This window comes from Peromyscus leucopus, chromosome 23 (assembly GCF_004664715.2).
Source record: "Peromyscus leucopus breed LL Stock chromosome 23, UCI_PerLeu_2.1, whole genome shotgun sequence".
Classification (NCBI taxonomy): Eukaryota; Metazoa; Chordata; class Mammalia; order Rodentia; family Cricetidae; genus Peromyscus; species Peromyscus leucopus.
The window spans coordinates 32,136,472-32,162,823 of NC_051082.1; the positions used below are offsets into that span (position 1 = coordinate 32,136,472).

Here is a 26,352-nt window from a genome sequence, read left to right on the forward strand (position 1 = left end):
CAGTCCCATGGGGAGGTCCACAGTTCATGGGCTTCCACTAGTCCACACCCTTTCTTTCTCTTTCTCTTTAGAAAACAAACAGGCATATGAAAACCCCCAAACAAACCAGAATTTTTTTAAAAAGTGCGCGTGCACACCCCCTCCACACACATGCACGCACGTACACACGCACGCATGCACAATCAGCACTCATAATATGCAAATAAAAGATCAGTAAGACCAAAAAACAAACAAACAAACAAACAAACAAAAAACAACAACTGCCCAGACAAAATAACATGAGACCAAAAGTCTACAAAAAATGCCACCTTTTGTCTTGGCCACCTACTGCTGGGCATGGGGCCCTCCTGTAAGTGTGGTTAATATGCCTGGTGAGACTCCATTGGAGAGAACTAGCTTTTCCTTTGTAATTGGTTGTCGATTGGAGAGAGCTTCTCGGTTGGGATGGGAGCTGGTGCCCGCTTCCCCACGCAGCCCTGGGACCCCATCTGATTCAGACCCACGCAGGCCCTGTGCATGCGGCCGTAGTCTCTGGGTTCATGTGTGTGTCAGCCCTCTCTTGTGTCTGGAAGACACTTGTCCCTGGTGTTCTCATCCGCTCTGCCTCCTACCATCTTTCTCTTCCTCTTCTACGTAGCTCCTGAACCCTGAGGGGCGGGGATGGATGAAGACATCTCATCTCATCTTTTGAGAACTGTTCATTTCATTAGAATTTATGGATTGGGTTGTTTCTGTGTTCAATATTTTGAGTTCTTTGTATATTCTGTATTCTAGATGTTAATCCTCTTTTCCGATGTGTAACTAGCAAAGGTTTTCTCCCATCCTTTTGCTTGATTAATTATTGGCTGTGCGGAAGCTTTTCAATGTCATGAAATCACGTTTGTTGATTGCTGACATTATTTTCGGAGCAACCAGAGTCCTGTGGAGAAGGTCTGTGACTGCCTGGGTTGTCGAGCACTCTCCCTCCGTCCTCCTCTAGCGGTGTCAGGGTTCAGGTCTCATATTAAGGTCTTTGATGTGGGTCGCACCTCTGGGCACTCCTTCAGGGTTCCCGTTGTGATCGCTGGTCCTCTACCTGTGCAGCATTCCCAGCCCTCGGTTTACCTCTTGGCGCGTGGGTCTGCAGATTCTCCTGTGGATTCTTTGCCGCCACAGCTGCTCCTAAAGAGATGTGAATGAGGGGTCCAGGTGCTGGCCTCTTCGGCTGGATGATGAACATGGATCCCCGCCCCGCCGCTGGTGCCTGGCCCCTCTGTGGGCTGCTGCTGGCTGCACTCAGCTGTGTCTGGGCCAGCAGCCCCCATACCCTCATGCTCCTGGACAACCTCAACATGCAGGACACACACTCGACGTTCTTCGGCAGCCTGAAGGACCGGGGCATTGAGCTCACTTTCAAGACCGCAGATGACCCCAGCTTGTCCCTCATTAAGTCCTGGGAGTTCCTCTGGGACAACCCATCATCTTCTCCTCCTTGGTGGATGACTCTGGAGGCAACTTCAACGTGGAGACCATCAGTGCCTTCGTTGATGGTGGTGGCGGTGCTTGGGCGGCTGCCAACTCTCTCATTGGTGATCCTTTTCAGGGACTGGGCAGTGAGTGCGGGATTGAATTTGATGAAAAGAAAACAGCTATCATTGACTATCACAATTATGATGTCTCAGACCTTGGCCAGCATATGCTTATCGTGACACTGAGAACTTGCTGATGACCCCAACCATTGATGGGAAGTTATCTCTGAACCCCACTCTCTTGCTAGGAGTTGGAATGGTGTCAGACTCTGACAGTCCCTTAGTTTTGGACATCCTAACAGGCTCTTCAGCCTATTACTCCTTCCCGGATAAGCCCACCACCCAGTACCGCCACACAATGGGGAAGAGCACTCTTCTGATCATGGGGCTCCAAGCCAAGAACAGTGCCCAGGTTATCCTCAATGGTTCTCTGGATTTCTCCAGCGATGCTTCTTCACCTCAGCAGTGCAGAAGGCCACACCCGGCCGGCACCCAGAGGTATTCTCAATCAAGACAACTGTGAGCTAGCTGTGGCCCTCTCCTGCTGGATGTTCAAGGAGGAGGGCTTCCTCTGAGTGGGACCTGTGTCCCATCCTCGGGTGGGCGAGACAGCCCCACCCAATGCCTACACTGTTACTGACCTGGTGGAGCAGAGCATTGTGATTGGCCAGCTCTCCAACGGCCAGTGGGACTCTTTGAGGATGATGATGACATTCAGCTGGAGTCCCTGCACATGGACCCTGTGGAGAGGACCTTCCTGAAGAGAGAAGGCGGCGAGTGCAGTGTCCAGTTCAAGCTCTCCGACGTGTATGCTGTATTCCAGTTTACAGTGGGTCACAACCGGCTAGGCCGCCCATACCTCTACCCCTCCGCCCAGGTGTCGGGGAGGCCCCGGTCCCTACTACGCCAGTGCCTTCTCCATGATGGCTGCCTCGTGGTCTTCAGTGTCTTCTTACACATGGAGGAGAAGTCTGATTGGGCCAGAACCTGGGACACCATACAGCAGGGAGATGGCCGGAGGATGGCACTGGAAGATGGGGTTTTGTTTTTGTAAAGACCATGGGAAAATGCCACAGCCTTTCCTCAGTGAGTGGTGACTATGGGGTGGGGACAGGGAATATTTTTTTTTCTGTAAGTTTTCCTACTTTGAATCACTCTGTGGTGTTTTTCATATGTACAGCCAACCCCATTTCTGAAATGAAGAGAACCACTGCACCCCCACACACATACAAACAAAAAACCCCAAGAGATGTGAATTGTCTATATTCACCCCTGATAGGGTGCCAGGGCAAAGATTACCCCCAAAGCTCAGCTTGGTGAACCAATGAGTTTATTGGACTTAAAATCAGAGGGCAAGGGAGCAGTGACTTGCAGGAGCATGAGGGACTGCAAAACAGTTGTGTCACCACCAAGTCCCACCCCAGCCCCTCATGAATGGATGCTGCACCAGGTCCCACCCCAGCCCGTCATGAATGGATGCTGCCCCAGGTCCCACCCCAGCCCCTCATGAATGGATGCTGCACCAGGTCCCACCCCAGCCTGTTGTGAGTGGGTGCTGCACCAGGAAGCCCCCCTTTTGGTTAGCCTCCTACTTCCTGGATACTTAAGCATTTCCTGTGATCATTTGCAGCTCCAGGTTGGGGCAAGCATAATGGCTAGAATTCCAAGTGGGAACCTCATGACCCTCCCTTCCTTCATGGCTACCAAGCCAAGATAATCTCCACTTCACAATGGCAACGTGGTGAGCGTGGGGGCCAAATGAGAACTCTCTGGGTTTGAACCAGGCTACCACTGTGCCGCATACGACACAGTTATGGCCCAGAGTCTCTTCTCTGTAGCCAGGCTTTCTGCTTGCTGGGTTCCAGGCTGTCGTCCAATGTCACTTGCTCTGAGATCTCTTAAGATTGTACGACACAGAGAGTCATGTGTTGTCCAATGCGTGGGGCCTTTTTGAACTGGTGTCTGGGCCTGTTTCTGTCAAGTCCTAAGTTCCAAGTGCCCAGAAGAGGGGTTTTCCTGCTGACTTAATGCCAACATAATGCCAGGCGTCTTTGATCCAGCACCCACTCTTTTTCTGTTCCTCAAAGTATCCATCCCTGAGAGTGCCATGCGGCTGCAGAGACGCTGGCTTCATAGCGTGATGCTGTCATCCTTATGCTCCCGGCTGGGTACTTACGTAGAAACTAAATTAGAGTTTGGACTAACATAAAAACCAGTGACGGGAAAGCAGGAGAAATCCTAACGCCACTTTTAAATGCCTACCAGACTATACAGCAGATGTTGGACATGAGTTACGGCATCATTCTTTACAAGGAGATACTGCTGTTCTCAGGGTAGGGTGAGAGCTTGGGGTTTGCCTGGTCAGTCACTGGGGATTACAGTCTGGCTAACACTACCCCAAAGCAAGAGGATTAACAGTATGGATGATCTTGGAAGGCATCTGTGTTTAAAGCCTGCTGTATGTTAAATTTTAAGGCGCATCTTGTTCTCACAAATTTAAGGTAACTTGCAGCAGTTGCTACTTTCTTTCCCTTCAGCATCCTGAGCCCTTTAGCCTTTCCTGGGGCTGGGAATGAGGCCAGTTGTCTGTCCTCCGTTCCTCACCTAGTGAGACTGAACATTCCCGGGGCAGTGGCTGTGGCTGTCTCTCCTGAGTCCTCTGAAGCACCTGCCCTGGTAAGGGGCCTTTCTAGTAAAGATTGGTTTGCTAGTGTGCAGAACTGAAGCCTGCAGGATTAGTCTACTCGTGACGGATGGCACACTGTGTGACATTCTCCATCGTGCTGGCCACTGAGAATTTTCCTTTTTGATTCATTTTAACAGATCTTAAGAAAGCCTCCAATTCAAATGCTGCAAAATCCAGCCTACCAAAATCTGGGCTTCGTCCTCCTGGCTACTCGCGTCTTCCAGCAGCCAAGCTGGCGGCCTTCGGCTTTGTGAGGAGTTCCAGTGTCTCTGCGGTGCCCAGCACTCAATCCCTGGACAGTGTGCAGCCAGAGCAGAGCCGGCCGGTCACCCGTGAGTGGGGCAAAGGGACTGAGGGTGTATGGAGGAGACTGTGCCCTGCTGGGGGCTGATGGCAGGGCAGAGGATGCCTAAGGACCTCGGGTACCATTTCATTTGGTTAGTTCAGAACTTGGATCTACCACTTTAATCTACCATTGTGTTACTGCGTCTTAATAATCCACCAAGGGAAAATAACCAGTTTGACACTGTCCTTTCTCTCAATTATGGGGAGTTAATACACTTGCAGTGGGCCCAGGTTTAGTTCCTAGAACCCACACCGGGCAGCTTACAAGCACCTATCATTCTAGATATAGGCAAGCTGGTGCCTTCTTTTGACCTCTATGGGTAGCATATGCATGTGGTACACACACACACACACACACACACACACACACACACATGAATGAATAAATCTTTAAAGAATCTTCCCGAGATTATTGTTGAGGTCATGCATGAGCGACTGTCAGGGTTTCCAAGCATAGACAACTTGATTTGGGAAGATGAGATAAAACTCATGAAGTGATTGAGTTTTATTCCTAAGATGAGCATATATCCCTTTAATTATTGACTAGGCTCTGGGTTCTGGGAATAGTTTGAAGTAGAAAATCACCAGTCTCTCTGGAAGGTTAATCAATGAAATGAGTGTTAATATGAAAGATTTTTGCAATGTTAACTCAGCATTACACTCATGAATACTATAAAATGCATTTACATACGTAGCTCATTTGATTATCTGTGTCTGGCATGCACTTTCAATAAGATCAGAGTTGACAAGAAGTGTTATTAATAACTCTTATAGAAACAGCAATCAGCTTGTCTCATGTTCCACTGGCAAAGAGGGAGTCATTTTTTATTCATGGAAAAAGGAGCCGCCAGTGACCTGAGAGGTCAGGTTCCTGAGAAGCTATTTCTCATCTGAGATTAAACCTTTATTGATGTCTGTTTTCACTCCTCAGATCTGGACACTGATCAGCTCCACTCGGAGATGGGAGTAGAGTATGAACTTGTGTTTTCTTGTTTGGTTGGCTGGTCGTTTTTTAAAGAGAGTTGCCTGTTTACAGTTATTAATATAAACTGTACATGGAAGCTTTTATTTATAGTTTTATTATAAGAGCAGCCATGTTTTTCTTGGCTGTCCCATTTTGCAAAGATTAGCTTTTTATCCTTTCCCTTCTTCTACACAGTTTCGGCGTCCCCCACCCATGCCCCCACTTTAGGTAACTCTGACATGGACCCCAGGTGATCCCCCTGAGCTGCGGTGAGGGCAGACCTGGCATCCTTTGGGACCCTTTGAGGCCAGTGCCACGCTATCGTGTTCCTTTTTTTGTGGCATCTGCACCAGATGTTGTCAATAATGGCAGCATTCTATTTTAGTGTAAAATACCACAAGAACAAAAGTCTGGGGGTGGAGGAAGGTAGATTAAAAATGTGATTGGCAAATTTTTGAAAGCTGTTAATATTGGAGGATGGGCTATGGGGTTTACTGTGAGGTTTATTTTCTATTGATAGGTGCTTTACATTTTCCATAAAAGAGGTTAAAATCCTATCATCTCCACGGCTTGCTTTTATTTCTTTTTCCTTTTTCTTCCTTAAAATAACAGCTGTATTGAGATATAATTCATGCACCATGTAATTCACTCCTTTAAAGTATACAAGTCAATGGTTGTTTTTTTAATTTATAGGCTTGCGCAAACATCACTACAATCAATTTTTTACAACATTTCCATTATCCCTCCCCCAGAGAAACCTAGTATCCATTAATTCTCTCCCCTGTTTCCATCCAACCTTCAGCTCTGAGCAACCATTAATCTACTACTTCCTTTTTATTTTAATTGAAAAAACTTTTTTATACAGTATATTCTGATCGTGGTTTTCTCTATCTCAACTCTTCCTAAATCCTCCACATTCACTGAACTCCATGCTCTTTCTCTCTTCAGAAAACAAGCAAACAGAAAATGAATAAATAAACCAGAATAATCAAAATAGAAAAAAACACAGTAGTCATATATAGAGATACACACACAACCCCCCACCAAACCCTACAAAATCAGAAATCATAGTAAACAAGCAAAAGACCAATAAGAGAAAAGAAAACTGTCCAAAGTAACACGAGACAAAAAGTCTACAAAGAAACCATTGAGTTCATTTTGCCTCATTTCCTATCTTTACGGTTACTGTTTCCCCGAAAGATGTTAGGTACCTTTAACCGTTCCTTCTACTTTCCTTGAGTTATACTGTAGCAACCGCACAGTTTCAACTTTCTCTACTTTGCTTGATGTTCCTATGACGAAACCCCATGAACAAAAGCAACTTGGGGAGGAGATGGATTATGTTGCAGGTCACAGCCCATCATGGGGGGATGCCAGCCAAAGAATTCAAAGCAGGAACCTGGAGGCTGGAACTGAGCAGAGAGAGTGGAGGGGTGCCGCTCACTGGCGCGCTCCCCATCGCTTGCCCAGCCTGCTTTCTTATAGAACCCAAGACCACATACATGCTCAGGGTTGGCAGTGCCCAGTGGACTGGGCTCTTCCACGTCAATCACTAATTACGAAAATGCCCCATAAATATGCCGCAGGCCAGTCTGATGGAGACAAATCCTCAACTGAGATTTCCTCTTCCCAAATGACTCAGGCTTATGTCGAGTTAACAAAAACTAACCAGCCAAAACATACAACCTGATATTTCAGTATATAGCTATATTATGAAATGATTACCGCATCAAGCTAATTAATCTCCATCACTTTGTAAAGCTGCTGTGTGTTCATGTGTTGGGACTGTTGTAAACCTGATCTCTTAACACATGGAAGTCCATGAAACAGGATGGTTAGCAGTCCTCACCATACCGTGAAGGAGAGCTCCAGAGCCTGGCTGCTTGTGTCATTGAAACTCTGTTCTGTTTGGTTTTAAGAGATACTGCAGCATGGTGATGGTGTGTGTGTGGGGGGGGGTGTACTCTAGAGACAGTGGGATTTGCATACCACCTCTGCATTTACCAGACCTATGACTTTGGGCAAATTATTGTACTTCTGATTCTTCATAGTAAAACAATGTTAATAATAATTGAACTAGGTTTAAAACCATCAGTAGGGCTAATGAAATCACTAACTGGAAGTAGTAGATACAGAGTCCTTAGAACAAGGCTTTGCACAAGAATAATTTATCTTAGGCTATTTCCATCTGTGGGCCATGTGCAATGAAGTTCAATGCCGTGGGTTCAAAAGCCCAGATGGGAAAATGGCCATGTTGGATGAACAATGTCCAGTAGGGAGCAAGGGAATTGGTCTTCATAGTTTCTGGTCGTGGTTATGAAAATATTGAAGTCAGAGAGGTGACTCTCATTCCAGTTCAAAGATTTTATAATCACTCCTACACATAATAATCATTAACTTGGAGTGTTAAACTAAAACTTAGGGGCTGGAGAGATGGCTCAGTGGTTAAGCACTGGTTGCCCTTCCAGAGGCTCCAGCTTGATTCCCAGCACCCACACAGTAGCTCTCAGCTGTCTGTAACTCCAATTCCAGGGGCTCCAACACCCTCACCTGCCTTCACTGTCACTAGGCATGAATGTTACACATATATACATACAGGTAACACACTCACCAACACAAAAGAAAATCTTTAATACAAACTAAGACATATCATTTATGAGGTTTGAAGTTAATTTCCATGGGATTCTCTTAACTTTGGGGCTGTAAGTTTATGAATCATTTTGATATTTAAAGAAACAAAGACAAGAGAAGTCAGAGAGGGCTGTGCCAGTCTTTAACTTTCTTTTCTTTTCTTTTTTTGGGGGGCAGTTTGAGACAGAGTTGCTCTGTGTAACTATCCTAGTTGTCCTGGAACTAGCTCTGTAGACAAGGTTTGTCTCAAACTTACAGAGATCCACCTGTCTCTGCATGCTGAGTGCTGGGATTAAAGGCATGATGCCATCACCATCACCTGGCAGGTCTTTAACGTTTTATAGTGTGTAAGGAAATATGTTCAATTAGGTTCCCTTTTAAAGAAATATATTTATGAAATGTGACCTTTGTCTAGGCTGGTGGCATTTAAACCCTCTGCTCAAAATAGAACTGGGAGTTGGAGCTGACTTTATTTCTGTGGCTTTTCAGTGTCTGCTGGGGACAGAGGGTGGGTGTTTGATTTGACAGTGTGTGAAGGGATTCACACAGCTTCACATTTGCTGGCATCTAATTTCCAGTGCTCTGCTTTTTACTTGAGGCTCTCAATTCAGTTTGGGTAGGAGAAGAAAAGAAGACTGAGAACAAAATCCAAAATGTGCTTCTAATTTTCCATGGAAATGCAGAAGTCAAACAAGCGCCACTGATAGATTTGAGTATCTGCTTCCTTGGAATCTATAATTATATAATCTGAAGTATTCTTTCTAAGGGAAAGACACAGAGTCATTTTCCTTGAGTCTTGCTGATAATTTTCTCAGTGGTTCCCACACATTCTTTTCCTCTCCCCGCCCCCACCACAATTACAAGGAAGGACATGATTTTTCTGTATATGACTTAGCATTGCTTATATGGGAAACTAGTTTCTGTACCTTAGAAGTAACAGTTATCCTCCTAACTCAGACAGTCTGGGGAAATCTATCAGAAATAACATCATCTGTCAAAAGCGTTTTCAGCTTTATAAATGTCATATTTTATCATTCAAGATACTTCATAAAGAAAAGATACCTTGAGCCATGGAACCAGCAGTTAAAAGGAGAAATATGTCACACTCACATGCATGACATCACTGTAACAAGATGGGTGATCATTTGGAGTCATTTAGCTTCAATGGACTTATGTTGCTGTGGGGTGATTAAGTGTCCATTAGAGACCTCGTATTTAAAGCTTGGTCACCAGCCCCTAGCACTACTGGAAGGTGGTACCCAGTGGGAGGAAATTAGGTCATTGGGGATGTGCCCTTGGAAGGAATATTTTGACCCTAGGCTTTGCTTCCTGTTTCCTGGTCATCCTGAAGTAGATAGCTATCTTTTACTGCCTGCTCCTGCATGTATAGATTTGAACCCCTGAAACCATGAGCAAAACTTCACCACTTTTTGTAGGGTCTGAGATCTCAACTCAGGCCCTTGAACTCACACAACAGGTGCTTTACCCATTTCCGCAGCTTGATTCTCAGATCCTTCATTGATGAAGCAAGACATTGGGCCTTCATACAACTCAACATCTCCTCTCAATGATTCTAAAACATGGAAGAAGTATAATAAAGGGTAGAGTCATCTGGGAAGAGAAAATCTCCATTGAGAAAATACCTTCATAGGACTGGCCTTTAGGCAAGTCTGTGAGGCATTTTCTTAATTGATGTTTGATGTAGGAGAGTCCAATCTACTATGGGTGATGTCACTGCTGGGCACAGTGGTCCTGGGTTGTATGACAAAGCTGAGCAAACCATGGAGAACCAGCCAGTGGACAGTGTTCTCCCATGGTCCCTGCCTCCATTCCTGTTTGAGTTCCTGCCCTGACTTCCTTCCGTGGTTGACTGTGATCAGAACATGTAAGCCAGATAAACCCTCTTCTTTTCTAGGTGCTTTTCATCGTGGTTTATCACAGACACAGGAAGCAGACTAGGAGAAGGGTGTGTGTATGTGTTTATTCTACTCCTTGCCATGGAGAGGTAACAGGGCATCTCAACCAAGTCAAACAGGCATTCTGAGGTTATTGCCAGGCCTTCCCTGTGTTGATGGATGGTATGAGTGTGGAGCGCTAGTTTACCTTGGAGAACACTGAGGCATAACTGTGAGATGGTTTTCCCTAACTCTGCCTCTGTGGCCCCACCATCTCTGCTGTGTGAGGGCTGTGTGGGGTTCACCGTGGGTACCCACCTGTCAGGCAGTTCAACACCCGTGAAGACACAGGAACACACAGGAAAACAAGCAAACCAACAAACAAGACCCTCTAATCTTTGTTCTGTTTATGCACTAACTCAGATTCTTCTAGATTAAGTGTCACGGGATCACTAAGTAGGGCGACTGCTTCCAAAGACTCCCAAGCAATCCCCTTCTTTCCATTTCCTTTCTGCAGGAGAGCATTTCCTTCCCAGGCATGTTGCTTCCTCTGGCCTGAGAGCTTTCTTTCTTGTCTGCCTGTGGACGTCCTGTTCAAGGGATGAGATGCTATGCCGTCCTCCCCTCGTGTTTCTCTCTGCACGAAGCAAGGCTACAACTGTGTGGCTACGTCTGGCAGCAAGGCAGATGCTGTAAGCGTAGCATCTGTGTGTCTCTGTCGCTGGCCCCTGGAGAGACTTTGGGTGATTACACCCTGCCTTGGTCTGACCAGGGACTCTGGTTCCTCACACTCCATGTTAATGGGGGAACCACCTACATCTCAGAGCCCAGAGGGAGTATGGCCTGGCTCTCTCTTCTCATTAACGGCCATGGTCATGTGCTAGGACTTTCTCTGCTCGCTCTCTTTGGTGTGAGCTACTGAACAGGGCGGCAAGTATGTGGAGGTCTTCAGTCACATTCCTGCATGGTAAATAGGTATTCATACACACTTACCACAGGCTAGCCCACAGCCAAGTTGACGTCTTTGATCCTCTAATTCCCTTTAGCCTTGTCCAAACGTGGTCATCCCTCTGTATCTACATACGGGCATTGTATCTGAAGATCCAATCAGCCCTACACCAAAAATCTTTGGGGGAAAAAACGTGTTTGCGTCAGACATGTACTGATTTTTCTTATCATCATGTCTCTCTCTCTTTTTAAATTCTTCGCCTATACAGTACGTTCTGCCTGCTCCCTGCGCTCCTCCCAGCTCCCACCTCGCTTCCCTGCTCCCCCAGATCTATGTCTCCTCTGTCTTCCTTCAGAAAAGCGGAGGCCTCCCAGGGATATCAACGAAGCATGGTATCGCAAGTTACCATAAGACCAAGCCCCAACCCTCAGGTCATCACGTTGTAACATCACCTTAAAACAGCTTCTCGATGCTCTCCGTGGCATTGGGGACTCTAGATAATCTGGAGGTGATGTGTGGATCGGAAGGATTTGTGGGCATTCTGTACAAGTGTCATGCCCTTGTGCAGACATTGTTGCTGTATCCTGAAAAGGATCCCCAGTGGGAGAGCAGCCGCCACATGACCCCTGCGACACAAAGCTGAGACGCAGATCCTCTTCCCGGCTCTGTGCTTTAGAACCTGTGTGTGGCAGGGAGTTGACAGGCCAGACAGCTGCAGTCGTGAGCTGCCAACACCCTTTGCTCCTGACCCCTTGGATTAAAGATGAAAAATGGTAACACAGCCCAGGTGCTGTCAGTCAGGAGGCATGTGCCTAACGGTGGTGATGATGTGGGAGACATCTGTTGCCACTAGGAAGGCCTGCTAATGAGGCAGATGAGCCCGGATAGAGCCCGTCACAATGGGTTCCATGGGGAAAACGGCCAATTAGGCAGGCAGGCAGGCAGGCAGGGGCAGCCATGGTTGCATGCAGGTGCTTGTTAGTATGTATCTAGCAGTGGCCCTGAAAGTGCGTGACAAGTAGAGAGGATGTGCTTGCCTGCTGGGGTCTGCCCACTTCTCCGGGGACCTTACCCTGTCTTTGGAGAGCCCTTTACAAATGGCTTGGGTACCCTTCTCAGCCTGGCTAGTGTGCTTTGTGTGCCCGTAGCCGCTGGTTCTTCCGGGAGCTCCTGCTCGCTGTCACAGATGGTTACAGTGTGAGTGCACTTAGATACCACCCAGATACCGCAATCAGAGAGGCAGGCTGAAGAAGGACCAATGAGTGGACTTTCCTCCGTCCCCACTGAGTTAGGGGTGGGCCTCGTGCTGAAGTGGCACTCTGAGGATGTGCACCGGGGTGAGAGGCCCTTGTGTGCCTTGGGATGTATTGCAGGAAAATCCATTTGTGTCCTGATAGCTTGAGCTGCAGGATGAAGCTTGCGGGGGGGGGGGGGGGGGGGACGGGACGGACGGACAAAGCCATAAATTGACATTCTATTCCCTTGGCTGAGTGCCTAAGAGGAAGCCGAGCTCAGCTGCCCCAAACATTCACGGGTTTGTCCATGAGCTGAGATCCCCTGTGAGCACCTAATCCCTGGAGGGCAGAGGGTGGGGGCGGTTGTGTGATGAGCATGGAAATTCTCTGGACCTGGGTGCAAAGGAGTTAAGGGATATTAAGTCAAGGAACAACCCGCCCGAAGGAACAGAGGGACCAGTACCCAGGGTTCACACAGGCGAGGGTTTGTGGATGTCCCTCCTCCAGGGCATGTGTCCTGCCCCAAGGGACTCCTGGTAGAGTAGTCAGGAGGGTGTTGCCACATGGTAGTCAGACTTGAGAGGCAACAAAGCAGACAGAACAGTGGCTAAGGCAGTCTGGCGACTAGGTCCTGTCCTGTCTGCCTCCTGACAAGTCACACAATCCTTGTGGACAGCCAGCGTCCTCCTTTCAAAGAGAGCGGATGGCGGATTCCCGGTGGCTTTGTAAGTCCAAGGTCTCTGGTCCTGTGACTCCTTCCTGTGATGGAGGTTCTCGGAAGGTTCTAGACTTTTCTTCTCTCGTGTTTCTGTTCAGAAACTGTTAACTTATATTTCCTGCCTGTTTAAAAGTCACACCATGCCGGGCGGTGGTGGCGCACGCCTTTAATCCCAGCACTCGGGAGGCAGAGGCAGGCGGATCTCTGTGAGTTCGAGGCCAGCCTGGGCTACCAAGTGAGTCTCAGGAAAGGCGCAAAGCTACACAGAGAAACCCTGTCTCGAAAAAACCAAAAAAAAAAAAAAAAAAAAAAGTCACACCTGGGGGATGCAGGCATTGTGTTCTCGATGCCAACGATCTCGTCAATGCAGTGAACAGCTGCATACGGCAAACACGAACATTTCATTTCTCCGTTGAAGAAAGTCTCAGCTCTCTTGATGACATCACATGACTCAGTGTCTGCTGTTGACAAACTGCAGCCTCAGTGGGAGCCCTGTACCACCGCATGGGGCCAAAAACATTCCTGTCCCCTAGTGACCGGGAAGTCATTGTAAAGCACAGCGCACCACTCTGCTCAAGTTGTGAGAAGTACAGTGCAGTGCTGAAGTTTGCTCATAGGAATAGACAACCTTGGTGGCCGGAGAGACGGCTCAGTGGTTAACAACACTGGCTGCTCTTCCAGAGGACCCAGGTTCAGTTCCCGGCACCCACATGACAGCTCACAACCATCTGTAACTTTAGATCCAGGGGATCTGGTGCTCTCTTCTGGCCTGTGAAACTCTACACATGTGTAATAGATATGCAGGCAAAACACCCACACACATAAAATTTAGAAATTTAAATAATAATTTAAAAACCAACCATCTTCCTAGCTTAGCATCCACTGTGTTTATAACATTATTTAGGTGTGTTCTCTTTATTAAAATGGTTTTGTGTGGGAACAGGATGCTATGTTATACCACCAGCAGCCTCCAGTGTCTCACGTTTACTTTGTATCTTGATTGCATTGTTTTAAATTGTGTCGGATTTAATATCATGTCGTTTTGTTCCTCACAGCCCTTGGAGAAATAACTTGTGTGTGCCTGTGTGTATCACACTATAAATATATGCATAAACAAACACATGCACATGTGCGCGCACACACACAGACACACAACACACACACACACACACACACACACACACACACACCTGTACAACATCCTCTGATGTTTAGTTTATAAGGTTGTTTTGATTTGTGTACTTTTAGTTGCAGATATAATTTTGCAGTATGAAATCAAGTATGACCAAGTGTCTGGATACATTCTTTTAAAATTTATTTGTAGTTTATATGTGTGTGAGTACTTGCCTGTATGTGCACCATGTGCATGCAATGCCTGCAGAGGCCAGAAGAGGGCATCAGATTCCCCTGGAACTGGAGTTAGAGATGGTTGTGAGCTTCCATGTGAGTGCTGGGAACTGAGTCCCAGTTCTGTTAACCACTAAGCCATCTCTCCAGCCCCTGCTGTTCAGATACATTCATGATGTGATGTTTTGAAAACCATTGTATGTGGTTTAGAAACCCAGATGTTACAATTTAGGAGTCTGTCTGTAGCTCTGAGGGTTGAACCTCGGCCTGAACCTTTCTCATGCCACACAGCAGCGAAAACATCAAGATGAATACAAGTATAAACTAAAAGCTGAAACCATTAAGCACAGGAGGTAAACATAGGTGTCACCGTGACAATGTGATCTTAATGCAGAGAAAATTTACTCCTACCAACACCGAAACCATAAAGAAAATCATGAAAAGAATGATGGGAATTTCTCTTCAATTTTTTCAGCTCAAACAAAATTTAAAACTGCTGGGATGGGGAGGTGGGCAGAAAACTTAGATGTGAATGATGGAGTAGGAACTGTGTGTAAACTTTATAGATGATGGTCACTAGTCCTTGTGTTCTAGTTGCTTTTCTGTTGCTGTGACTCTGGCAGAAAAGTGTAAGGAAGAAATTGTTTATTTTGGGTTCCAGTTTGTGGATACAAATCTACCATGGCAGAGAAGTCTTGGTAGCAGGAATCTGAGGGTCTCTTTGCATCCACAGTCAAGAAGTCCAGAGAGATGGTTGCTGGTGCTCAGCTCACTTTCTCCTTTATATTCATTCTGGGCCCCCAGCCTATGGAATGGAGCCGCCCACAGTGGGCAAGGCTTTCTACCTCAATTAACCTAATCTAGATAATTCCTCATAGGCATGCCCAGAGGTTTATCTCCAAGGTGATATGTGTCAGAACTGTCCAGAAAACCAAACACTATAGGATATGGATAAGATGAGATTTATCTGAAGGTGTTGGCTGGCCAGTTATAGGTTGATAAATCCCACCATTTCCTGTCAGCAAGCTGATGGTGTGGATTGAAGACCTGAGAACTGAAGGACCAGTGACGAAGATGCTGGTCCAGTTCTGAAGGTCTGAGAACCAGGATCGCTGACGTCAGGAGAAGCTAAGGTCCTTGTTCAAGTGAACTGTTCATGTGAATTGGTTCACGTGAGAACCAATTCAACCTCCATCTCTTCCCCAGGTCCTCAGAGGACTGGATGATGTCTGTCCACATGGGGAAGGCAGCTTCTCTATCTAGAGAGCCTAATAGTTATCTCTTCTGAAAATGCCTTCCTAGAAATACCTGGGCATCCTCTGGCCCCGTCAAGTCAACAAAATTGATCATGTCTCTCAAGTAAAGAGCTCTTACAAATCAATAAAAAAACACACACAGTTCAAAGCCAGGCATGTGATCTGCTTGCAATCCAAGAACTGGGGAGGCAGAGACAGGCAGATCTCCAGTACTTGCTTGTGGTGATATTGTGTTCCCTAAAATATTGTGCACCCTAATAAACTTATTTGGGTTCAGAGAACAGAACAGCCACTAGACATAGAGGCCAGAAAATGGTGGCACACACGCCTTTAATCCTAGCATTCCAGAGGCAGAGATCTGTCTGGATCTCTGTGAGTTCAAAGCCACATTGTAAACAGCCAGGCATGGTGACTCACGCCTTTAATCCCAGGAAGTGATGGCAGGAAGCAGAAAGGTATATAAGACGTGAGGAACAGGAACTAGAGTCTGGTTAAGCTTTTAGGTTTTTGAGCAGCACAGTTCAGCTGAGAGGCATCCAGTCTGAGGAAACAGGACCAGCTGAGGAATTGGCAAGGTGAGGAAGCTGTGGCTTGTTCTGCCTCTCTGATCTTCCAGCGTTCACCTCAATAACTGGCCTCAGGTTTGATTTTATTAATAAGACCTGTTAAGATTCATGATACACTTGGTGGTCATTCTGCATAGTCTACTCAGTGGGCTCCAGACTAAGTAATAACACCTGGGGTTCACCTTTGTTACACACACACACACACACACACACACACACACACACACACACACGCACATGCGCACGCCAACTAAAGAAAACACATTCAGTAGACAAAAGTGGACAAAAGAGATAACAGACATTTGCAGCAAAAGTGAAGGCTTCCCAACAAGCTTGGAATATTTTTACCACCATCACTGGTATGATAAAACATATTTTCCTCTGTTACCAAATTAACAGGAACTGAAGAGGATGGCCATCGTGGAATGTTGGTGACAGGATGGGAACCCTTGTTGTCTTATACACACACAGGTCAGATTCACAAACTGCTGCAGTCAGATTCTTCAGTAATACTTAAAAAGAAAGCCCTCGGGGCTGGAGAGATGGCTCTGTTCTTCCAGAGGTCCTGAGTTCAATTCCCAGCAACCACATGATGGCTCAAACCATCTGTAATGAGATCTGGTGCCCTCTTCTGGCCTGCAGGCATATATGCAGGCAGAACACTGCATAATAAATAAATAAATCTTAAAAAAAAGAAAGCCCTCATACCATACATATGCCCTTTCGAAGAATTCCCATGTAATAAGTTTTCTTGCAAGAGAAAGATGCATGTGAAAAATACTGCCAAGCTGGGCGGTGGTGGCGCACGCCTTTAATCCCAACACTCGGGAGGCAGAGCCAGGCGGATCTCTGTGAGTTTGAGGCCAGCCTAGTCTACAGAGCAAGATCCAGGACAGGCACCAAAACTACACGGAGAAACCCTGTCTCAAAAAGAACAAAACAAAACAAAACAAAAACCCCTAAAACACACACACACACACACACACACACACACACACACACACACACACACACACAAATACTGTCAAGCCCTTGAACATGGTCTATGGGTGCATATTTTCATAAAAGTCTATGATTATTTAAAGAGTGACTGGCATGGTGACTCACATCTTTAATCCCAACACTGTGACTTTGAGGCCAGCTTGGTCTATGTAAGTGAGTATATAATCATACTACCTTTTCTTTACTGTTAATGTATGGGAGATTTTAAAAAGAGTTCACTTATATTTTGAAGTATAGAAACTGAAGTGGGAAATAGAAAGATGGAAAGATATCACCTCTTTCTAAAAAAAAAAAAAGCAAAGAATCAAACTGAAGAGGGACAGAAGCAGAGCTAATTAACCCACAGCTCCCAGGGACCCAAGAAGGGTGTCAGTCTCCCTATGAAGTGAGGTTGCCTTGGTCCCCTGGGGGCCTGGTGTGCATCACGGTTTCTCTGTCCTTGAATTCCAATCATTCTGGCAGCAGAGATCAAAGTGAGGCAGAAATCATCTCAACAGCATCCCGATAGAAATTAAAAGATGAGGGAAGGCTGTGTGAAATCATTGCTGGAGCGAGAGCACACGTGTTCAGAAGAGCCTTTGATAAAAGCCTCCTTTCTAAGTCACGTCGCAGGAAGTTGATAACACACAGGCAAGACGTCAGAGTTCTTCTTCCAGTGTTTTTTCTTACAAGCATAAAAAAAATGAACTAATATGGTTTTTATCAAGGGGACAGTGGCAAAATTTAACACACATCCAAGGGCGTGTCACTATTGACTGAGCATTTTTCTCTGAGGTATTTATTCTGTGGTCATAACTCACAACTACGCACCGTTAACAATTATCCAGAGATATTCACTGCAGGCTAGCAGAGTATCCCAAATGGCCCAGAGGACTCATTAAATTATGATGAAGCAAAATAAAAAAAAAAAAAGTGAAGCTCACTGCATGTGGCTGTAAAATGTGCATTCAAAAGCGAGCCCCACTGTATTGTTCTTACTTTATTATTTCTTGTGTAAGAGCAGATGCCAAGGAAGTTGGTCTGTGTTGTTAGCGTGTGCCTAGTTTACCTCTGCAGGTCCACGGTAGGGTGTAGGGTGTAGGGGTGTAGGGCGGCCCTGGGGATGGAACCGTGAGAATGGAACAAAGGATGGTTGCCATTTGTAATAGTTTCTTAAGCCCAAGTGGACATTGCATTTTCAAAATTAATGCAAAAGCAAATCCATATTTTTTTCCGTTTTTTGAATCGTGATGGATGTTAAAGCCAGTGTGAAAATTGGCCTGTCAGGTGGCAAGAGCATTCTGAGCCTCTTCCCCAAGATCTTTGCTCATATTTGCCTCCCAGGTTCACTCCAATTACAGCCTGAATCAAAAGGGGTATCCTTTAGGACTTCAAACAGCCCAACACATTCCAAAGTTTACCATCTCCCTGTATTACTTGAGGGCGTTATTTCAGGGATCGTACAATCCCCCAGAATTTGTATTCTTTTTAAGTGATAACAATGCACGTGTTTTATGTGACATCCATAAGAAACAACTGACTTATCCCTAAGGAAACTAACCTGGTATAGATTTGATAGGCATTCTCAGGCATGGATTTCTGAAAGGGCTGTTGATGCCTCTCACATTAAAAAAAAAAAAGTCCGAAACTGTGGAGTCCTGACTAGTTTAATCTATACTGGATGCTTGAGTGTCAAATGGAGATGAATATAGCAGTCAGGAGTCCAGCAGTAAAGAGATTGTACTCGTTTGGTTAAAAATGATTTTATGTGTCTTGAGAGATGCCTCGGCAGGTAAAACACTTGAGGACCAGAGTTCCGGTCCCCAGAACCATGGAAAAGCCAAGTGGGCATCATGGCCCTGCTGTAAGCTCAGAGTGAGAGGTGAAGATAGTTCCCTGGAGGAAGCTGGCCGTCTAGCCAGAATGGCAGCTCTGGATTCAATGAGAAATGATGCCTTTATATGTAAGGCAGAGTGGTAGAGGAAGCTATCTGACTTCAACCCATGGGCACACGTTCACACACATGCATGTATTCCTGAATATGTATGAACATGAACACACACACACACACACATACACGCACACACTAACAACAACTACAAAAGACTGTACTATATAAACTTAATTTTATATAGAGTTGTATATACAGCCCACCCTCTGTGTCCATGAATTCTACAACCACACATATCGAAGATACTTGAGAAAACGTGTGTCCTGAACATGAACAGACCCCCCTTTTCATCGTCACCCCAGAGACAATACCGTAAAACACCTGCTGACACACAGCATTCACCCTCCCTTAGGCTTGTAAGTCATCTAGAGACAATTTCAAGTATATGGATGGGTTGCACAGGTCCCGTGTGGAAGATTTGGGCAAGCCTGGATCTGGCATCTTCAGGGGTCTTAGAGTCAATCTCTGTGGGTGTCAAGGATCAACTATTGATTAGTTTTGTGAAAGTTACGCCATGTGGATACACACAAAAAAATTAAAAGAAACACAGTAATGAAGTCTATTTCAGTCAGATGCTGGGTGTGGCAGGAATGCGGGGCCCAGGGCTCAAATTCAAGTCTCCATCCTGCAGCCCACGTTCTCCTCCTCTCTCATTTTCCCAAGCCTCACAGCCCATGGTGTTTCGAGAGTAAGGGCATGTAATGGATGGAGCCCTTTTTGTAGGCTAGAAGACATAAAATGCAACACGAATGGTGTGTGCCAAACATCTAGATCCTAAGCAAAAATGAGTTGTCGTGATCGATGTCCAAGTCAGCCCCTGCATCGAGCCCATCCCTCTGAGCGAGAGCTGGGAATTGCGGGTGAGCAGCTGACACATTGTGGGATGGGAAGGGACCACAGCTCTCGAGTAGTAGAGAATGGAGGCCTTGAGCTGATGGAGACCGTGGGAGTTTCCACTGGGGGTTAGACATTAATCAGGGAATTTGTCCTTGTCATCCGAATACCTGTGGCCGTCTCACCCGCCAAACGCAGTTTTGGATGGTGGCAAGAAGAGAAGCTATTAGCCGTGTGCCTCAGGCAGTCTGGGAAGAGACGGGCTGCCTGTTTCCCTTCCTCCAGTGGCATCTGTTCGAGCAAGTTCTTTGTCTTCTAAGGAAAAGGGGTGATCGGGATGGAGACAGGACCCCAAACAGATCTGTTTGGTATCTCTCAGGGCCTGGCACAGGAGTTGAAACTTCCACCCACCCGATGGCCAGAAACAGAGGAAAGAAACCAAATGCCACTTCCCTGAAACAAACTCACACCCCTGCTCTGATGATGCTTGCCTCTCTCCTGTGAAACTCTGCAAAGGGGCTTTATCATGTAGGAATCGATTTTAAAAAAAAAAAGCAAGTCTGGGACCGGAGAGATGGCTCAGTGGTTAAGAGCATTTGATGCTCTACTACCTGAGTTCGATTCCCAGAATCCACATGGTTGCTCACGACCACTTCTAGCTGGACCTCTAGGGGGCCCAGTGCCCTCTTCTGGACTCCAAGGGCAACTGCATTTACATGTGCACAGACTGATACACACACACACACACACACACACACACACACACGTATATGTAATTAAAAGTAAATCTTTTTGTAAGTATTTAAAAAAAAAAAACAGCAGGTGTCACTCAGTCATAGAGCACCTAGCCAGCATGCAGAAGGCCATGTGTGTTCCCAGTACCCATGAGTACATTAGTTTAAGTTAAAATATCACAGGAGCTTTATAAAGAAAACAAAAGTTAGATTATGTAGAAAATACCTAAATGTTAACTGTCTAGTTCCTGGTGCCTGGTTCCAGGCTTGTTGAGCATCACGCCAGTATATGTCCATGTAAATGTAAGATTAGCCTAAGTGATGGGGCATCAGATTTTTTAAAACCAGTAACTTACCTCTTGAATAGTCTGCAATTCAAGCCAAACACACAGGGTTGCCAAGCGATGCATGGCCGCTGTCAACTGAAGCAAGTCTAACGTTAACTTCATGCCTCCTAGAACCAGAGAGGAAATATTGATTCTCAGTGTCTTCATTCTCCACACCGTAGTGAATCTCGTAAACCCTTTGTCAAGAACACACTGTGCTGTTTCTACAAGAACAAGCAGCTTTCCTATGCAGACCTATGTTTGGTTTCCTTTGCCAAAGCACATGGAGTCTTTCAAGACATCAGGGGCACCACGGGTGTACCTGCTACTTGGAGTCACACTATGGATGATAGCTTTGTACATGGAGTCCTGAATGGACTCAGTAAATGAAAGCTAACAAATGTAAACCCTGCGCGATGGTGAGTTTTTAAAAGCCTAGCAGGCTTCTCTGCTAACCCTTAGAAAACAGATAGGCTAGGCATTGTGTTTCCTGCAAAAGCCAACTGGTGTGACTTTTTTTTTCTTTTTCTTTTTTGAGATAGGGTCTCGATATGCAGCCCTGGCTGGCCTGGAATGTGCTGCATAGACCAAGTTGGCCCCCACCTTCCAGAGATCTGCCTGCCTCTGCCCCTGCTTCGTAAGTGTCGGCCTTGGCTTTTCTTTGATGAGACCCCTTGAAGTCTATGGTCCACCCAAATAGAATCAGAAAGCAGCCTTCCAAATTAAAAGGAGTCAACGGTGCATTAGTCTGTGTTCTAGTGCTGATAGCAAACCACGGACTGGGTGAGTTGTAGAGAGAAGGGGTCCACAGCTCTGGTCCAAGGTCAAGAGGCTACCTCTGCTGAAGGCCTTCTTGATGGCTGAGTCTTGAGACAAGGAAGAGAGTCACGAGGCCAGAGACAGGAAGCAAAAGTAACCGTGATGATAGACCCATCCACAAGATATTCGGGTAGCCCAGAATCCACAAATCATAGGTGTAGGTTCCTCTGTCAATGAGGATGGAGATTTGTCCACCTTTGAAAAGCCGTACCTGATTCCGCCTCTCACGTGTCAGACTGGGGATTACGTGTCAATGTGAGTTTCGATGGGTAATCAGCTATAGCAGAACGCACTGGGAGAAAGGGGAAGCTCCTTAAAGAGACTAGAATCTTCATGGTGAGACCTTTGTTACTGACTCTCCCCAGGACACCAGTGAGAAACCAGTTCGCTTTATTCTTTGATTGTGATTTTTAATTGACCCAGAATGCTTCCACATTAGCAGTGGGCTTCAGTATGGCCGCATGATAGTACACAATATATTCTTGACAAAGGGTCTGTTACTCAGTGGACTCTGAAGACACGGAAACACACAGGCTCTACGTGCCGTCTCCTAGGAACCTAGAGGGATGCCTGCCTGCCCCACACTGGTCTGTCTCAGTGCCTTGCCTCTGCGGACCCCGGGAACTTCAGTCCCCACTGAACCGTTCACACCAGTAGCCACACCTCGTGTCCTTGCCACCTCTGACTGCTCCAGCTCCATGCTGATCCGTGACTAGCCCCACATTCCGGGTCTAGGCCACCTGTCCCTCCAGTTCCCACTTGACTGCTCTCTACCTCTCTCTCTCTGTGCCCACCTTTCCTGTTTCTGTCAAATACTAAATGACTTCCTTCACCAGGGCCGCTGACTCTCGGCTCCTCTGCTCAGTTTGGTAGGAGACCTGAGGTGGGGTCCTGCCTCTCGGCTTTGGAGACAGGGCCTTGGGACCCAGTTGTCTTTGTGTGGCCATTCTCCATCAGCAGGTGCACTCACTGGTTCCTATGTCCCAGGGGGATGGGAGGGTTTGAAGGCATCATGTGGGTACTGCTCACTACAGTGACGCCTCTTGGTTAACAAGTTTAGCTGGGGTGCAGAGCCATAATCCCTAATAATCCCAATAATGCCTCAGGTGCTGCCCTGGATGACCATATCATCTGATACTTGCCTGCTTCCTCCCCACTGCTTGGCTTGTTCTCAGCCCTCATTAGTGCTTCTTCCAGGAAGCCATACATGATTTCAGGCTCCTCTTTTGAATAAGCATCCTGTCTGCGCACACTTGCTGAACTTCTCTAGGATGGGCAGCTTTGTGTGGCAACATGGCCAGATGAGACTGCCGTTGCTCAGTCCAACACTGACCTAGTACCCAGTTACTCGGTAAGTCGCCAACCCAGCCATGATCTTCACTCAAGCACTAGCATGCTATTACTGTGGGGGTACTTTGTATGTGTGGAGAGTATCAAATCCATTGACTCTCGGAATCTGGACTAGTCAGCATTACTGTGGCTGTGATGAAATACCATGACCAAAAGCAGCTTGGAGAGGAAAGGGTGGATTCTGTTCACAGCTCCATATCACTGTTCATCATCAAAAGCAGTGAGGGCAGGAACTCAGGCAGGGCAGAAACCTGGAGGCAGGAGCTGATGCAGAGGCCATGGAGGGGTGCTGCTTACTGGCTTGCTCCCTGTGGCTTGCTCAGCCTGCCTTCTTGAAGAACCCAGGACCACCAGCCCAGAGATGGCACCACCCACAATGGGCTGGGCCCCCAACATCTGTCACTAATTAAGAAAATACCTTAGAGCTGGATCTTGTGAAGGCGTTTTCTCAAAAGATGTTCCCTCCTTTCAAAGAACTCCGGCTTGTGTCAAGTTGACATAAAACCAACCAGCCAGCACAGTGGGTCCATTACAGATTAATCATCTCTAATGTAAAAATCCCAAGTCCAACATCTTAAAGGCTTTGAGAAGCAGCCTGATGCCACTGTGGGAGAACTCTGCAGCTAACCTCGTGTGGCAGGCTACATTGTGTATTTGCACTAAAAACACCGTGAAAGAGGTGTAAAACATTCAAATGGTGCCGTAGCCTCGGATCACGTCCCCGGAATATCTCACTCTATGTCCTAGTTCACTTTAGACCGCTGTGATAAACAGCGCGATCGAAACCGAGTTACAGTCCGTTGTTTATGGAACTCAAGACAGGAACCTGGAGGCAGAAACTGTGGAATGCTGCTTACTGACTCGTTCTTCTGGCTTGCTCGGCTACCTTTCTTACACAGCCCAGGCCTACCTTGCCTAGGGATGGTGCTGCCCACAGTGGGCTGGGTCCTCCTACATCAATTGGCAACCAAGAAAATGCCCCCCCAGACACATCCCCAGACCAGTTTGATGGAGGCAGTGCCTCAGTTGGGGTCCCCTCTTTCCAGATGCCTCAAGTTGACAACAGAACCTAACTTTGATATACATGTGCAGATATTCCAAAATCTGAACGAGTCTGAAATGCGTGGCTCTTCTTCTGGTCCCAGGCGTTTTGGATCAGAGCAGCTGGGCCCTGATTGAGGCCATGATTCGTCCCTCCCAGTTCTCTGCAGCCCGTTTGGGGTTGGAGCTCTGTGGTTTGCCTGTGGGTGACTCATTGAGGATAGCTTATAAACAGCTGCTGAGAGCTGGGAGATTTTTTCCCCCTTACTTCATGCTGCGCTGGGATTTTTCTTTTTCTATAATAGGATTCTTTGAGAGTTCTGGCACAAGGTTTGTTTTGAAACCCGGCAGAGGCCAGATCTGCTCCCGGAGATGCTGTGGGGAGATTAGTGATGCTTCTCCTCCGAGGTCCACATTGTCCCCTCGGGCTAGCAGGCAGCGTTTCTGACTCCCGTTTGGAAGTAGCCTTGCTTCGATCATACTTTCTACTGTTCCTCTGTTGGCCTAGCTGCTTCACGAGCATCCAGAGTCTGACCTCTGCTTTTCTTCCTGCCATGCCTGGCTCCCACTGGTCACCATGTTCCAGAACCATCTCCAGACATGGGGAACATCAAGAAAGATCCTATTTTTAGACCTGACATTGTGAGTCTGTGGGACCATCAGAACTGGCTGGCTCCCTTTCCCTAGGAGAGCGTGTGTTTTGTCAAAGTTGGGACACATTGGAGGGATGAATTCAGATGCTCCCTTGTATTGTTTGGATATGGAGACATTTGTAGGAACTGAGTATGGCTTTTGGGTTGGGGAAAACCACAAAGTGGGGTCCCTTTTCCTATTCAAAGGCTCTCATTTTTCCTGGCTCTGGTTTAAGTCCCAGGAGAGCCCCTGGGTGCTCAGACCACAGTCAGTGGATCCTTCCAGGGTCTTGTTCAGCCCTTGTGCCCCACTGGCCCCAAGAGAGAAGAACGTGGTGCCTAGAGGGGTTTAGAGAGCTGAGCTTCATGGGATTGTTAGAAATTGAGGGCTGTCCATAGCGCTGCATTCAACAAGGAGCAGGTGGGCTGTAGTGAGGGGAGAGATAGAGGCAAAGAGGGGTTCCAGAAGGGTGTGTGTGGCTGAATTTTGAACTTAAATCACTGAGCAGAATTTTCAGCAGTGCTATCCACTCCCAGAATGACTGATTTATTCAAAAGCCATACAAATTTGGAAGAAATCTAGACCAAAAACTATGTTCTCTCATTCTGACCACAATGTAGCCTGGCTCTGATCTTGTGGGGGGAAAATGTTGACATAGACAGTGTGAGTGTAAATCTCTGCTGTCAGTAGAGGGTTCTCGTTACCCAAGCCTTAGTTTTTCCATGTGTAAAATGGGAACAAATATTTCATCCTCTGATTTTGACAACTGTCTTCAGCAAGTGTTTATTGAATACATTCTGTATGCTACATAGCATGTGGAGGGCTGTCTATGCAGACCTGGACAAACTTGCTCTTTGCTTGATTTCTGTCACCACGATAGACACCATGACCTAAAGTGACTCGGGGTGGAAAGGGTTAATTTGGTTTACACGTTTCGGTCGTAGATCATTGTTGAGGAGAGTCAGGGCAGGAACCATGGGGGAACGCTGCTCACTAGCTTGCTCCCTGTGGCTTGCCCACAATTTGCTTTCTTTATAGAACCCAGGACCGCCTGCCCAGGGTGGGACCATCAACGGGGAGCTGGGCCCTCCCACATCAATCCTTAATCGAGAAAATGCCCCACAGATTTGCTTAGAAGCCAGTCTGATGGAGGCAGTTCCTCAAGTGAGGTTCTCTCTTCCCAGGAGACACCAGCTTGTGTTGAGCTGACAAAACTGATCAGTACATATCAGATGAGCCACACTTTTGAGGAGCTTCAGCCTGGTGGGGAGGCCAATATTAAATCCCTTGTTTATGGGATGTGGCAGTTGGAGATATGCGGGACCAGAGTAAGTAAGAACACTGGGAAGCTGTCTTGGGATATCAGAGAAGGTGATAGAAGAAATCAAACCAGAAAGGGACAATGAGAGGTTGCAACACGAAACCCCAGCAGGCACGGCGTGTCAATCAGCAGGATGGCAGCTAGACTCCAGGGACACACTGCCAGGGAAGGCAGGTGAGCTCGGGCAATGGATGGATGCAGGGCGAGACAGTGAACAAGAGCCAGCAAGGGATAGGTCGGCTTCGTGAGCGAAAGACATGCC

General features: G+C 46.8%; 1 protein-coding gene and 1 pseudogene across 2 annotated transcripts in view; both read left to right on the forward strand.

Moving 5' to 3' along the window:
• Nucleotides 1-26,352, forward strand: part of Mtus2 (microtubule associated scaffold protein 2) — a 249,149-nt gene that overhangs the window by 30,669 nt on the left and 192,128 nt on the right. For both annotated transcript variants that reach the window (XM_028878051.2, XM_037198378.1), the window contains one exon: nucleotides 4,332-4,526. In XM_028878051.2, coding sequence (XP_028733884.1) covers nucleotides 4,332-4,526 — 195 coding nt within the window. The remainder of the gene's footprint in view (nucleotides 1-4,331; nucleotides 4,527-26,352) is intronic.
• LOC114699101 lies at nucleotides 991-2,562 on the forward strand (annotated as a pseudogene).